The 15,981-nt window shown below is 35.5% G+C and overlaps 3 protein-coding genes across 15 annotated transcripts; 2 read left to right on the top strand and 1 right to left on the bottom strand.

Moving 5' to 3' along the window:
- The first annotated feature begins 806 nt into the window (after window positions 1–806).
- Window positions 807–3,107, top strand: gatad1 (GATA zinc finger domain containing 1). Its single transcript, XM_057354156.1, has 5 exons — window positions 807–1,262; window positions 1,407–1,529; window positions 1,612–1,671; window positions 2,325–2,508; window positions 2,792–3,107. Exons 1-5 carry the CDS (start codon window positions 1,080–1,082, stop codon window positions 2,971–2,973), a joined length of 732 nt encoding a protein of 243 aa, XP_057210139.1. The 5' UTR covers window positions 807–1,079; the 3' UTR covers window positions 2,974–3,107.
- A 77-nt stretch (window positions 3,108–3,184) lies between these two features.
- LOC130566589 (cation channel sperm-associated protein 4-like) lies at window positions 3,185–8,719 on the bottom strand. 8 transcript variants are annotated; one of them, XM_057354164.1, is made up of 9 exons: window positions 7,956–8,719; window positions 6,770–6,871; window positions 6,553–6,644; window positions 6,296–6,425; window positions 6,061–6,194; window positions 5,811–5,887; window positions 3,681–3,841; window positions 3,419–3,563; window positions 3,185–3,297 (listed from the first exon to the last, which is right to left on the bottom strand). In XM_057354164.1, exons 5-9 carry the CDS (start codon window positions 6,092–6,094, stop codon window positions 3,205–3,207), a joined length of 510 nt encoding a protein of 169 aa, XP_057210147.1. In that variant the 5' UTR covers window positions 6,095–6,194; window positions 6,296–6,425; window positions 6,553–6,644; window positions 6,770–6,871; window positions 7,956–8,719; the 3' UTR covers window positions 3,185–3,204. The 8 variants fall into 8 exon arrangements, with proteins under 8 accessions (XP_057210147.1, XP_057210146.1, XP_057210143.1 ...); XM_057354163.1 differs by having other exon boundaries at window positions 6,061–6,425; XM_057354160.1 differs by having other exon boundaries at window positions 5,811–6,425; window positions 7,956–8,095; window positions 8,274–8,711.
- LOC130566587 (protein naked cuticle homolog 2) lies at window positions 3,835–15,221 on the top strand. 6 transcript variants are annotated; one of them, XM_057354154.1, is made up of 8 exons: window positions 9,116–9,150; window positions 9,223–9,249; window positions 9,341–9,795; window positions 9,930–10,400; window positions 12,408–12,468; window positions 13,488–13,572; window positions 13,816–13,943; window positions 14,026–15,212. In XM_057354154.1, exons 4-8 carry the CDS (start codon window positions 10,392–10,394, stop codon window positions 14,430–14,432), a joined length of 690 nt encoding a protein of 229 aa, XP_057210137.1. In that variant the 5' UTR covers window positions 9,116–9,150; window positions 9,223–9,249; window positions 9,341–9,795; window positions 9,930–10,391; the 3' UTR covers window positions 14,433–15,212. The 6 variants fall into 6 exon arrangements, with proteins under 6 accessions (XP_057210133.1, XP_057210134.1, XP_057210137.1 ...); XM_057354150.1 differs by lacking the exons at window positions 9,116–9,150; window positions 9,930–10,400 and adding an exon at window positions 3,835–5,446 and having other exon boundaries at window positions 9,341–9,402; window positions 14,026–15,221; XM_057354151.1 differs by lacking the exon at window positions 9,930–10,400 and having other exon boundaries at window positions 9,038–9,150; window positions 9,341–9,402; window positions 14,026–15,215.
- The last annotated feature ends 760 nt before the right edge of the window (window positions 15,222–15,981 follow it).

The raw sequence follows: 15,981 nt of genomic DNA, 5'->3' as shown, positions 1-15,981 counted from the left end.
CTGTAATCTTTTATAATTTTTCTAACATTTTGAGTTAGTAAAAAGTATTTAACCTGGAGTATTTTTAAGAACAGCAGTACTATACTGTAATGTTTTTGAAGCCTGTGATGATACTGATACAAAAGTTTTAGAAAGGGGAAGGGTCTATTATTTTATTTTTATCTATGCGCAGCAGTGTGACTTTTTGTACTGTTTCTTTATGCATTCCCTGATTATGGTAATGTTTGCTCTATCACTCAACTGAGGTCTGCAAATTCATGCTAGAAAGTATGCATTCCTTTTTTTCTCTGAAGAGTATTTGGTTTTATACATCAGACCCGTGTCTTGTACAGTAAAAAGCTGCGATGATCTTAAGTGCGTGGGTCATAGAGTACATTCATAGAGTAAAGAAAAGGGAAAAATAATTAGGTTATTTTATTTAGCACATTTAGCTTGGCTTTTTTGTTTTTCTGATAAATGGACACTGTAATTTACAGCCAGTTTTTACATTTAAATATCAATGTTGTGTGTGAAAGGGGACTTTTCCTGCTACTGAAGTATTTATGGTGGTTGTATTTTTTCTTTTCTTATTTTTTGAAACATTACCATTCAACTGAAATTGTATTTTAAGTTTTCACAGACATACAGTATACATAATACATTCCCAATTTGTATGATGTGCGTAGCCAATAAACAGAAAGAATTGGTAAAGGATTGTCTAAAATTAAAATTTGTAAAATCTTTCTTTACGTATATTTACGATTTCAAGTAGTTAATAAAAAATGGAACCTATTAATCCTACAGCCAGACAAATCAACTTAGCTTGTATTTTGAAAGGCAGACTTTTAATTTACAATGCTTAAATTAGACACCCGGAAGTGATTTGCCTGCGAAAACATACGGGCCTATCATTCATTGTTTTTAAAGCGAATGATGCGTTTTCGCGATTGCAATAAATTAATTGTAGTATTTTTACACAACGGTTGCTCATTGTGGACCTCGCAAACCGAGTCTTTGTAGAAAAGAGATCATTTGCTCTCCCGTACCCGTTGTATACTTAATATACAACATTGCTGGCAGGCTTCTTGTGTTCGGCAAACATGCCTCTGGGTTTAAAACCATGTTGTGCTGTCTGCAAGACCAATTCTTCTTCTATGTGGAAAAAGGGAAGCCAGGGAGAAATTCTGTGCAACAACTGCACAGGTAAGAGTACATCTAGTGGAGCATCCGGAGGCGCGTCGGTTTCATCCGCTATTCAGCAGAACAATGGTGGAGGAAAACAGGTTTGAAGTTTTTTTATATTTGAAAAAAATAAAAATGCATTTGTCATAGTAGATACATTGTAAGGCGTGATACTGTGTTTTTTAACGATAGTCCAAACAAGAAATCCACATTGTAAGGCGTGATAATGTGTTTTTTAACGATAGTCCAAACAAGAAATCCACAGACGATCTGCTCGGTTACGGAGCACCAAATATAAGGCGCCAGCATCTGAGAAAAAAGTGTCAACCAAAGGAAAGGGTAGACGACACATTTTCAAATTGAAAAATGTAAGCAAGTTACCATTACCTCCTTATACCCGTTGTAACGTGCTGTACATGCATTTATTCTTCAACCACTTGTATTTTGCAGCCTATCAAAGCACCAGAATCCGTGTCGACTATCATTACCTCAGAGTCCATGTTTTACAAGGTAACAAGTTACGTTAACGTGGAAATTGCTCGTTTTGTTTTGATCAGCCTGAAAAAATGGAACATCTTTTTTATGAATGTTACCATTCAAAGATTTTTTTGGGGGGGGGATTATCTTTGTACATCCAAGAGAAAACAAGCTTTAGTTGTAATTTGACTGCAAAAGATGTCTTAATATATTTTGAATTAAAAAAAACATACCGTTTGATTGTATGGTGAATCTGATGATGTTAGTCGGTAAATATAATATCCATTCGAAACCTTGTTCGAATGTGTTTATGATAGATTTCCACATATATTTGGATTCTCTCCAATTTGTTAATAGTAAAAAAGACACAATAGTAGGCCTATTTGCTAAAAAGCTACACTTATTGGATAATTTAAATATGCTGTCTCTGGAATATTAACATGATGTTTTTTTCAGTAATTGTTATATGTATCTTTAATTTATATGTAATTTAAAATGTAATCATGATTTTCCCTTTTTAAGTTATTTTTGTTTTTTTATTTGGATATCTTGTTATAAGTGTTTAAGTTATGTTTGTTGTAGTGTCAATAAAAAAATATAATAAAGTTACGTTAACCTTTCCTACTCTTATTTTGCTGTTCTTCTGACTTCCACCATACTTACCAACATGTCTTTCATTTGGCCAGGGCGTCTACTATCAAATAGGAGATGTAATTAAAGTAATAGACGAGGAGGATGGTAAACCGTATTACGCTCAGATTCGTGGTTTCGTCCAGGACCAGTACTGCGAGAAAAGTGCTGCATTAACTTGGCTGATCCCAACTCAAGCCAGTCCCCGAGATCGGTTCGATCCAAGCACTTACATTGTTGGTGAGTTCACGTTCGTTTCTTGCTGACAGATGTGCTGTATTTAAAATGCCATTGTGTTTTGGTTGACCTAAATAACTTGAGTCAAGTGCATCACCAAGAATGTCAAAGCCCTGATAGGAGCATGCATTATAAAACACCTGTTAAAGAATATTCTCCCAACAAAGGATGTAAAGTAACCTGAGCACTTTGAAGTTTTGAAGATATTTGAAGACTTGAAGATATTTTTTTACAGAGCATAAGAAACTATTTGTTTTCTCAACTAAAAATCACTTTTATTGTTTAGGTCCTGAAGAGGACTTGCCAAGAAAAATGGAATACCTGGAATTTGTATGTCATGCCCCATCGGAATATTTTAAATCAAGGAGTTCCCCCTTTCCAACAATACCAGTTCGTCCAGAGAAAGGCTATATTTGGACTCATATAGGACCAAAACCTGCTGTTGCCATTAAAGAAACTGTAGGGTGAATTTACCCCTTCACATTTCTGTATATTCAGAGCGTTGATGAACTGATCTTTATTTTATTGACAATATTCAAAAAACACAACTGACAATTAAAATGCAACATATAATTGAAATGACCAGTAAAGATTGATTACATCTACTCACTAAATCATTATATCATCTTTTTATATAATATATATATATATATATATATATATTATTTATCATTTTTACACCCAATGTGATTGAGAATTTTAAACCCCATAAACTGGCAATGAAGCTTCTAAATGTAATGCCATGCCTTCGTTCAGGTTTGGTGTAGTCGTGCGGGTGTCCAGAAGGTTTGCCTGAAACAAATTCACCCCATGGATTTTTGAAACAGGATGTTCTGCATATCTGACTGTATTTTTGTAGGTAAATCATAGAAAATAATTTATTAAAATGTTAAAAAATATATCTAAACTTCACCTGGTCCAGGTGGAGGAGAGCGGTCAGAATGTCTCCAGTGGCAAGCTCCTTGTCAATTATTGTCTCTTCTAGGGTAAAGTTCTTATTTTCAGGCCTGTAATCGTGCATGTTGTTTGCAGGGTGGTTATGAACCACCTCCAGAATCCTGTAAGACATTAAAAAACAGATTTAAGATTATGCCCATATCGACAAAAAAGTCTAGAATAGACCATGGTAATGTAATTGAAAAAATGTACAACTTTCATACTACATTGACACATACCCTTCTAGCTCTCGCTGAATTTCATAAGGTTCCTTAAGGTCCTTTTCTAACATGACACGGACTATATCATCATAGGTTTCAGGAGTCAGATTCTTTGGGTACCAAGTCTCCAAAAACCTCTGATCGACATCATTCTGATCCTTGAAGATGGTGCTAAGATCCTGTTCATGCCATAAAACATTTTCTTGTATGATAAACATCTGTTTTTGTTTACGTTCTCTGCTTCTGCAATGCTAGGTTGTGGTAATGGCCTTAACAGGGAGTAAGGATTTAGTGTGTTTCTAAGGTGTTCTTGGTGGTTCCTAGGTTGTTGCTTACTGCCTTAAAGGTACAGTTCACCCAAAAATATGATTTCTGTCATCATTTACTCACCCTTGAGTTGTTACAAATCTGTATAAATTTCTTTGTTCCGATGAACAGAGAAAGATATTTGGAAGAAAAAAAAATTACGATGATAGTCAAAAGTGCCCAGAATGGTTTGCTTTACTACATTCTTCAAAATATCTTTTATAACAGAACAAAGACATTTTTTTCCTACTATGGTAGTCAATGGCCAAAACCTGTTTGGTTACAAGCATTCTTCCAAATATCTTTTTCTGTGTTCATCTGAACAAAGAAATTTATACAGGTTTGGAACAACTGAAGGGTGAGTAAATGAAGACAGAATTTTCATTTTTGGGTAAACTGTTCCTTTAAGGTGACAGATCCTATCCATAGGATATATAAAGTTGGATTTTTTTGGATAACTACAAACTAAACAAAAAGAATAGACTATGCATGCAGGTAGGGCTGTCACGATTATGAAATTTGATTGATGATTAATTGTCTAATAAATCATTGCGATTATGGCGATTAATTGTCTGTTTTGGGGCTTTGGCGATTAATTGTCTGTTTTTGAGCTTTGACATTTAATTCTCATGCATTTTTGATTCAGCGATTGAAACAACCATATTGTTCTGAATACAAGACTATGTTTTTTTCTTGGAAATACATCGGAAAAAATTGGGTCATCATATATTTAAGGTTTAGGCTTTTACCTGTCAATAATACAACCACCAAATACTTGTAAATTGATCAGGTGTGAATTGAAGCCACCATTAAAATACTATCAGTCATAGAAAAGCTTCTAGTCTGTTTTTTTTCTCACTTGCAAGACTACAATAAAATTTAACTTGTGTGTTAGTGAAATTTTGGTAGACTGGTTTTCAAACTGAGATTTGCTTAAATAATATCAAATTGTACTGCAGGTAATTTGTATATGTTTTAGTTTTTTTTTAAGTGATTGTGTTGTGGTGGTACATTTTACAAGTATTACCATGCTTAAGTAACAATATATACACTAAAATATGCAATATGCAGATGCACTACAGCTCCCCCTAGTGTCTTCTATAGAGATGTGCAATAATCGCGATGATCTGAAACCATCGCGATGAGGTCAAACAATCGCGATGAGACGATTATTAAATAATCGTGACAGCCCTACATGCAGGGTGATCTGCTAAATCTCAGCCGGCTAAGGAACTTCCGCTCTCATAGGGCTGAGGTAATTTGTCACCAAGTGATAAGGCTTTATAAGTGATAATGTTTACTAAAAAACATTCACATTTCAGTGAACTGACATTTACATTTATGCATTTGGCAGATGCTTTTATCCAAAGTGACTTACATTGCATTGTACTATACTTTTTTTTTTTTTTTAAGTATGACAGGACAACTGACAGCACTAAAGCTCAGCATTGTTGAGTGCCTCTGTGATCAAGCCTCAAGTAAGTACAAAAGTTTAATTTTTTTTACCATATTTGTGGATGTAGCTTGAAACTGATAGCCTGAAGCCTTTCCACTTTTTGGTTGTCGATGTATGAAGTAGTGTTTGAATAATTTGACTCACGTCGTTGACCTACGTGCATCTTGAGTGAAAACGTCATTGTTCCCTATGGGAGCTACGTGCACCGGAAGTGACTGAGCAGACTGAGACAAAACGCGGAAGCGATCGTGCATAGAGTCTATTGCAAACTAGATTACTGTCGAACAGATTTCAATATTGCATCACCAGATCCTTGATGATTTCAACAGTAGAGTAAATGTATTGTATTGATATTTCAGCTCAGCACATTAGTATTTTAGAAATACCTCCGAGTCTGCCGGACTTTCTTTGTCCCATGTGTCCCGCCATGACATTGTCAAGTTATTCATGAACAGAACCTCAACTATTGCAATGACAAAGATGCCACAGGAGATAAAGATCATGAAGTACAGTAAGCTTGTGAACCTGTCTCTGACATTAAAAAAACAAATGTTAGTTCACTCAATGCTGAAGACAGAATAATGCTTTAATAGTTACCACCTGATAAATCTTTACAACAAGCACAAGTATATATACTCCTTAAACTTGTTGTAGATGTCGAGCCATCCATCTTCGGTCACACAAACAAACAAAGTGTAGAAGGCAGATTCTAAATTCCCAAACACTGATGGAACAGAACTGAAGTAGTGTACACCAAATGTTGCAAACCCCTGATAACAGAATCAAAGAACAGCCACCAATGTCAAACAAGCGAGCACTGCATAAAAATTGTGTGCATATGTACTGTATGTATTCGCCATAAAATGTATACCAGCATGAAGACCAAAAAGGGGAATACGATCATGAAGGTGTCTTTAATGAATTCCCTGAAGACCTGAGCCATCGTTATTGCATCTTGTGAGAATGCGAAGCATCTGTTGATATGGACCATACGTAGCACCCTAAAACACCAATTTAAAAGTTACCTAAAGCACATGTCTCATTGCACATTTGTCTATTATAAGCACTGAAACAGAATATATTCCAAGTATTAAATATATACCGTATAGGTTATAAATTATTGCTCACTTGCAAATAATCTGAGCTATGGGATTACTGGTTATCCTGTTTCCCGCGATGAGAGTTAGAGTGATCACAAAGCCTACAATGTTCCACCAGCTCTGCAGACATTGTAACTGTTAGTTTTGGGCTCCGCATAAGTTGTATTTATTAATTTGTACATGTGGCGTTGCATGACACAAAGTAACAGGTAGAAAAGGAGAAAGACAAAAAAGGGAAAAAGTACCTTCCAAAACATCTTGAACCCATTATTCCACTTGACCAGAATTTCCAATATGAAGATTGTCAAAATAATCTGCTCACTTACAAATAATGCAAACGCCTGTTTCTGAACAAATAACAAAAATATGTTATTAAAAAACAAACTTTTTGTAGGAATAGCTTGCTAAACTGTTATACAGGGATTGTTCACCCCAAGATGAAAACTCTGTCATAGTTTACTCACCCTCATGTAATTTCAAACATGTATGGCTTTCTTTCTTCTGCTGAACACAAAAGATATTTTGAAGAATGTTGGCAACAGAAAACCGTTGGTCCCCATTGACTTGCATTGGTTTTGTGTCCATACAATAGAGGTGAATGGGGACCGTTTTTGGTTACCAACATTCTTCAAAATATCTTCTTTTGTGTTCTGCAGAAGAAAGTCAAACAAGATGACAAGAGGGTGAGTAAATGATGACAGAATTTTCATTTTGGGGTGAACTATCCCTTAAAGCCCCCTTGAACCGTAAATTGCGATCGTTTTTTCTTCCATATTCTGACACATTTACGAGTGAAAAGGAACAGCTACAGCTGTTGCATTGATTTTGAAATGAAACTGGCAGCAGACTGACAGTTGATGGGGAGGAGTTAATGGATGCTCCGGCCCAGAGCCATTGAGAGAGTTCTGCCAACGGAAGTCCAAAACGCTGGAGCGTCACGTGATTCATGGAGCCTTCAGATAGTTCCAGGAAGTTATGTTTTCTCTTTAAATGCTTTATTTCTTTCATTTTTTTATTCATTAAATGGCTTTCGTCTTTAAATTGGTTAGAAGTTTACCTCAGTTGGTCTGTTTAGTCACAGCTCCATGCGTTACTAGTAACTTCCGGGAACTATTGAGAGCCTCCATGTCCGCTATTGCTGTGAAAAAACTGTCCCATTGGAGTCAACGGAGTTGACGCGACTCTCTCTCTCTCTCAATGGCTCTGCTCCAGCCAAGCCGTCTAGTTTGTCATTTGAGATGGATAATCATTTCAGGGCGGAAGCACATTTTCAGATTTTTTTTTTTTTTAATTATGAGGGTACATGAATTTTAAAAATAAAATGACCCACATTGATAAGCTATTTACTATAAATGCTGCAATATTTCATGAAAAAAATAAGAATTGTCATTTTTAATTTCACTGGGACTTTAAGTCATTGGACATTCTCACCTCAGAAAGTCCTGCAACCGTTTGAATGAGAATGATTATGAAATTGCTGACACCACAGGTTGTTGTAAGAAAGCAGAGGAAGAGGTCAAACAATTCACGCCCAGAGTCGTTGTCCAAATCATCCTACAAAGGAACAAAAACTGTCCCACGACACTAGTCATTTCGTCATCTTTAGTCTAAACCTACCTACAAGCATTTTAGACATCACCTTAGCTCAATGTATACAATTAAAGCTATTATATATTTTTTTAAAAATGAACAATTATGCAGTGAGTGATCGTCGGACAACTGTACAGGAGATTTTTATGACGCATTTACCTTAATTTACCCGATTCTGCCCACCACGATTTTATTATAGTGCCTTCAAAAATACAACATCTGACGTTAAGATAATATATTTTTGGGAAATGCTTACTCTAGACTGTTTCCTGTCACCCATGTCGTATTTCTGCCCAGTTGGTGACGTTGTAGTGAACCAAATGTAACGGCACTTTCAGAAATAGCTGCCGAGGTCGTGACGTGTCGAATCCGTAACGTTATCAAACATTTGAAAAAAAATCGTCGACTCCCGCGCGCAAGAAATTAAGCGCATATAGGCTAGTCACAGTTCGTCAAATGACAATACTGAGACCAACATTGAAGATAAACAACTTTATATTGATCACATCTTCTCCATCTCATTACTGAATTTCTTTCAGGCGAACACCAGAGGGCGCTGTTGTTGTGTTATAATTATTAGGCTGATTACCGAGTCCATTAAATAGGCCAACTCATTGCAGATACAGCCACAAGATATTTATTTGTACATTATGCGCATTCAAAAAGTGTGATACGTTAATTATATTTATGAAAATTAAAAAAATGCACTTAAAAAATATTTTAAAGGTTTTTTGTAGGAGTTTTTTTTACAAGCTAATGAATAAGTGGGCTAAAATGTAAAGAGCTGCGCCCCCTGCAGGCGCCCTCAAGGGAGGGGGAATGGGTTGCGCTTCCTCCGTAAAGAATGAGCGCATAGCAGATTCTCTCTAACGAGAACTTCGTTTCAGACTCTGTTTCAGACTTTTTTTTAAATTAAATGGTAATAAACCTATCCACTGGCAATTTACGGAAGATGTTACAGTTTTCCTGAAATGACAGCTCATTGATTAACATTCGATAAGGGAAATCAAAATGGGAAAATTGCAATCAAAACATGGTAAGAGACTGCGGACAAACACATGGCACATAACAGATGGCTACTTTTTACTAAATTTTTATTTTTTACTAGCTTGTACACGAAGAGAAAATCCAGAGGGTAAGGTGATACACCGACAAGTATAGTTTTCCTTTGAAATATCCTACATTTTTGTACAAGTGTTGTTAATTGAAATGTTGTCTTGTAACAGGAGGTGCATTCAAAGAGGCTGTTGACTGTGTTGGTGAAGTCGACCGAAACGAAGATAAGCAGGTAAAAGTGAAATCAAAGTACCAAGGTAAATCAAAATCTTTCAAAGTAATTAAAATGTTCATTTTATTACTGAACAGTATTTAAAAACAAATGCTTTTTTTATTAGTTGATTAGTCGCATGGTAACTTTGCCTACATCCTAGTAGGCTAATGTAAAAAAAAAGCATTTAACGTGATACAGATTCAATTGTCATATTTTGAGTGTATACTGGTTTGTTGTGACTGTTGTTATAAAATCTTACTCTTTTCATTTATACCTTATGTAAATGTTTACCAAATTATAGCCATATGTTGTTATGACCTTATTTGTCTATGTGCTATGGAGCAAAGATAGTCAGTGGATCATAATGGATAAGCCAAAACAAAGAAACAAAACAAACAAATACATCTTTAGGTAACTTTTTCTGATGTTCTTCATTTTTTTGCTGTAAATCCTATGCTTCTTAGAAACATAGTCCTCTATGGCTACACTGTTTTTCTCAGCACTGTATTTAAATGCCATTGGGTGTTGTGCTCTCATTCTCTCAGTAGAGCCTGGAGCCTTCATCCCTGTGTGAAATGCATTTGGCAGGCAGCCAGAACAGCAGGGTCTTTGAGCGCAACCCCACCGCACATCTGTTATTGGTTTTGAAAACAGAGGGAGGCTGTGATGGGAAAATAAAGGGAAGTGGTTGAAGGAAGGATGGGAGGTGTAGTGAGTATGAAGGCTGGTGGATGCAAAATGCAAAATGTTGATCAGTGCTTTTGAATAAGACACTGCTCATTGTGTTGATACTGCATTATCAACAGTATTAAATGTCAAGTCAGAGATCCGGTTTGTTGGTTGGGGCAGTGAGTATTTTGAGTGAGTGAGTATAATTCAAACACTTCATTGCAGGATCCCAGGGTTCAAAGGATTCTGTGTTGGGTTAGAGGGGCTGGAAGAATCCCTTCTTTCACCCCTATATTTTTCTCTCCGCCCAACTTTAAAGGGCATAGGAAAGGCAACATATGTTGAAGGTAGTGATCCATGTCTCTAGAACAGGGTGTATGACGGGACGGTTATGTTAAATTATAAAAATGAGCAAAAAACTGCAAATGAAAAATGTACTTCTTAATTGGTATTTTTGAAGTATTTTCTTGTTTTAGAGTATTTGAAAATTGTTTATACAAGATACATTTGCGTGACAAGGAAATTGTACTAGGATATTCAATTTTGTTTTCTGAAAGAAAATGTTAAATTAAGTGTATACCTAAAACAAGCACAAATATCTGCCTATGGTGTAAGAAAACTAACTAGTTTTGCCTCTTCATTAAGTACTTATTTCAAGTGTTCTTACTCCACTGGCAGATATTTTTGCTTGTTTTAAGTAGCAAACTCTCTATTTTTTTCAGAAAACAAGACATAATACCTTAAGTCACTAAATGCATCTTGATTTAAAATTATTTTTAGATATTTGTACTATATAAAACAACACAAAATGCTTAGAAGTTCTTTTTTTTGCAGTTTAACCTATACCAGTTCATGATTTACTCTGTATTTAAGTTTTAGATCAACTGTTTTCTTCAGAAAAATATCTCACTTATTTGAAACTTTATTGACCACCAACACCCTTACAGTATATACCCATCTATTCTGGATTGTGTTTGAGTTTATTCCAAGACCACAAAAGAGGGAACCAATCAAACGCAAAAGCAACTGGTCATAATCGTACCCAGCTCTGATGATCAAAAAAGTTGTTTCAGTCTATCTCTTTTTCTCTATCACTATGTAATAAGGGTTCAATCCAGGTGTTAGGTGACAGGAAGTTAGAAGAAACAAAGCCAGGCTCTGTTTGCACAGACACATGTGAGTGGGTGGTGAGAAGGAAGTGGAGTTGGGCTAGGGGTGTCTGGCCTGGTGACACCCGGCTCAGGGCAGGAAAAAAAATCTTCAAACTAGTAATATGAGCCCACATGAAAGGCCCTAGAGCAGGCAGAGCGTGGCAGAGGCTTAGCTATGATGATGGGAGAAATTGTTGGCAGACAGATAGATCACTCAGTGCACTTCTCTTCTGGCCTTTGTTCTTCAACACCCTGTCAGACTGCAGATATTGGTTTATGGCTGCATAAGCTTTTGGTTTTCCTTGCAAGCAAAATATGAGCTTTTGAGTGCTGTATCTTTAAATACTGTGAGGTCACTGGAAGTTGAGGCTGATGTTTCATAAATATGTTATCTTCGTTGGCAAAGAAGTGAAAACTTCACGACATGTTTGTCTTGTATCAGTTGCCGTAGTGCTTCGAAAGGGAGGGGCAGGGGGTGTGAGGAGTGAGCCATTTATTGCAATTTGCAAGCTCACCACTAGATGGCGACTAAACAAACAGATTATCTAATAATATGAACAATATGATATTCAGATTTTTTCAACAATATTATGTTATTTGTTGAATATTATGAAAGTAATGTTTTAATGCAAACTTGCAACTGTAATTGTTTCAGCTGTAACCGGCAACTGTTTTTTTGTAAATATCCCATTCTTAAATTTCAGATAATCAGACTTGTTTGCTTATAGCTTGCATACTTGTTTTTGTGATCTACTCACCCACCATTCTAGTGAAGAATTGGCAGTGATGATTAGAAATGATCTTGAGCTGTTTTGTCATGCAGGAGGGCAGTTCTTCCTCGAAAAATCAGCGGTGCAAAGTATCTGGCATCAGTTGCGCTTAAGACCACAGGAGTGCAAAGAATGAAGTTGTTTTTTATTATTCTGGTGAATTCATTAAAGCACAAAACAGGTTTCGCTAATTATTCACAGAACTGACTAGAATTGCAAAGTATAGCTCAGATCATACTTTTTAAACATTTTGTGCATATTTGTGCAGGATTGTATTGACACATTGATAAAAAAAACTAGCATGAACTGTTTTTATGCTTTTTAAAATCAAATTCCTTCATCCTGTGGCTCTGGCACACATACTAGAATCCACAGTTTTCCTTAGATGTCCAGAGGTTTTATGAGTTTTGTCTTGTTTCCTTTTTTACTTTAGGATCTGTGTGGGAAAGATCTAAAAGAAGATCATTTGTCACATCATTATTGTGCACTAGAGGGTAAGTTAAACTATGAGTGGACACAATAACAGCTGTTTGAATCTGTCTTTCTGAATATTCCTTAAACTTTTTATATGACTTTTGGGCACATGCCTATTTTCTCCATAGGATTCCAAGTTAAATCCGTTAACATTGTCTGTTATTTATAGTAACACTGCCACACAAGTGAGGAATGGATAATCTTAAACATTTAAATTCTTCTACTGAAAATGGACAACATCCACTGAAAGATGCATTGAAGAGTATTAAGACAAGTGATGTAGGTGCATGTCTGCCGTTCCAAAAACTGTATGCTAACAATGCATTTGTCACATGAATATCATTGACAAGCAAATGCAACCTAACTTTATTGAATTAAAGGGATAGTTTACGGAAAATTTTTAAATCTCTCATACTTTACTCATAATCATGTTCACAAATCACAAATTTTGGTTTCAAACAAATTTTGATTATCCTCTGGTCAAAAAAGCTCAATTTTATGGACTGACCTTTTATGAAATGGTGACCGAGACTGTCAGTCAAACATCTTTTATGTTCAATGGAAGAAAATTATTGATTTGGAATAAGTAAGTAAAGAGGGACAGATTTTTTTTTAAATATAGTTTAACATGAAATGGTTTGCTCAGTGTTCAAGTCATTCTGAGAGCACATATTTTACTCCAGCATGTTAATTCTGGAGTGGATGATAACATTGTACGATCTTGACAACAATGGCAAAGTGACCAGAGAGGTACAGTTTAAACAGATGGTCTAGTCTAGCATCTCATGGATTATATAACCATCAGTGGGTTTCTGTCTTTAATGCAGAATATGTTGAGCTTGATGCATACAATCTATGAGGTGGTAGAAGTTTCTGTCAAACAGCTGGTACTTAGTAATGGCACAACCCTGCGTGTTAAGCTAAGCATCGCCCCATTAACCAGAGGCAACAGAAAATGTGGATTTATGAATTATGGTGTCTCATCTGCATTACTATACATGGATTATGCTCAATCAGACTGTTTTTTTGTCTTCCAAAGATCGGGACATCAAAATATTAAGGGATGAACAAGATCAAATGAAGGACAACATACGGTGTGCAGAGGGACAACCTTCACATATCAGGTAAATTGGTCTCTTGAGTCTTCAGTACTTTTTTAGTATGAGAGTAAAACACACGTTGATACATTAACATAATTATTTCCATTTTAATGTCTCTAAATCTTTTATTTTATTTATGTTTATGTATTTGGAAAACACTTTTATAAATGTGCATTTGATAATGAATACAAGAATACAACAATAGCAATGAAAATAAAAGATGATAATCAATATGTGATCATTCAAATTTTTATTTTCTTTTGTCAGAGGACAGAACTCCTGCAACATGGGTGTTCCAGAGAGAAAGCACTACTCTGTAGATGAAAACACAGAACGTAGGAACCACTATCTGGATCTGGCTGGGATTGAGAACTACAGTTCCCAGTTTGAAGCTGGTAGTTTAATATTATTAATATACGAATTAGTTAAAGACCAAATGTTGTGCACTTCTAATTTTTTTCACTCTTGTGACTTCAGAACCATCTTCTGAGGACGTCCCTTACCGTGGCCATCAGCACCGCTCTCACATCGAGAACCACAGCTTCGTGGAGTTCACTGGGAGGTCGGTTTCTTTCCTCAGGTCCCTTAGAAGCCGTAGCAAGTCGATCGGTGGAAGTGGAGGCACAGCCAAACCCAGCAAACTCCATGGATATCACCCTGTGACCTGGTGCCAGCCATCCCAGCAGCACAGCTCCAGCAAACGCATCCGCACCAGGGCCCGTGACATCACAGCACCTTCCAGAGCAAATCAGGGCCTGCATAGAGAGTTGCAGCCCGGACAAGCTGTCCCTCCTGGGGGCTTTAAATATGTTCCGCAAAGACATGAGCACTATCATCACCATGAACATCATCATCACCATTATCATCATTACCATCCAACATAAGATTTCCGAAAATGTCTGAAATGTCAAGTGAGTGACTAGTAGCAAAGTAGCCTATATTTTTATTAATTAAAAATTTTAAAGAATGTTTAAATGATATACACTTCTTCACAGCGATGCCATAGAAGAAAAATTTTTTGGTTTCACAAAGAACCATTTAGTCACACGTTCTTTAAAGAACCATCTCTTACCTTTTTATATTCTGAACAACCTTTTTTCGCCACAAAGAACCGTTTGTGAAACAAAAAAGGTTCTTCTATGGCATCGTGAAGCACCTTTATTTTTAAGAGTGTATGAACATTTTACAATAAAAAGGCTGTACTGCTTTATTATGTTATGTTTTCCACATTCCTTTTGAATCTTCACGTTGGTATGCAGTTCCCCCGTGTGGTTATAGGTGGAATTGTTCAGGTCAAACTGATTTAAACCATATCGCTCTTGTTTTGATTAAATGCATTTGGTCCATCATTTTCTTTTTGTAGCATTACAAAAAGAATGCTATTATTATAGATACAGTGTTTTTTTTATCACAAGCATTTAGCATATCTATGTTTTCAATAGGGCTGCAATTTTTGTTTACATTATAAAAATGCTTTGTTTTATTCCTGGCATGTTAAAACTACAAAACACAATGTTCTAAATGAAAAAAATAAATTAGAACAATTGCAAATGTACAATATACGGTAGAACATTGCCCTATATCAGACGTGGCCATAAAAGCCAAAAAGTAATGACTTGTTATGTCTAGTTATAATTTCCCCGCACTCCTTTATTGTAAAACAAAAGCTTTAAATATTACTTGTTGAAAATTGTTTTAAGAAAATAAAATCTAAAAATATATAATAAAAATATAACTGCAGGACAATCATTTATATTAGATTAAGTTGACTAAACGTAATTAACAGTATGCAAGAAGATAACAGATTTTTCCTGTATGCTTCCAAAAAAAAGTTGTAGTATTTTAAACGAAAAATAAGTAGACTTTAGTCAAATTTTATTCTTCTCAGAAATATACTTTTCAGAACTACACTAGTTATGTACTCATGTACTAGTTATGCACTCAGTTTACTGTTGTTGTTACTCAAAGTACACTTAAATTACACCTTTATAAACTAAAAAGTGGGCCAATTTAGTCCCAAGTAATGTAATAGTACACTTACAAGTATGCTAGTACTGCTAATACTTGATAGAATGAACTTGAAATATACTTTTATGTGGGGTAGTATTGTGCATAATTCTGATCATTTTGTTGATTGTTGTATTTGCACATTGCACTTTGGGCTCTGTTGTACATCCCACTTATAAGAAGTATTCATAGGAATGATATTACCATAGATGTGTTAATAATCAGACCAATGATTGAGTGTTACAACTGAATATATGAAGATGATTTAATGATTTAATGACATAATCAGTATACTTAAGCATTGATTGAGTGTTGTTTGAACTATAAGTATATTTTTAATCATTTTAATCAAGTATAGAACAGATTTCAGCAATATAAAATTCAGTGATGTCTTTGAGATCTGTTTAAGGCCTGACCTAGATAAAG

The sequence above is a fragment of the Triplophysa rosa genome, linkage group LG16 (assembly GCF_024868665.1).
Source record: "Triplophysa rosa linkage group LG16, Trosa_1v2, whole genome shotgun sequence".
Taxonomy (NCBI): Eukaryota; Metazoa; Chordata; class Actinopteri; order Cypriniformes; family Nemacheilidae; genus Triplophysa; species Triplophysa rosa.
Note: the sequence above shows the minus strand (reverse complement) of the source record. Positions and strands in the feature narration are given on the sequence as shown.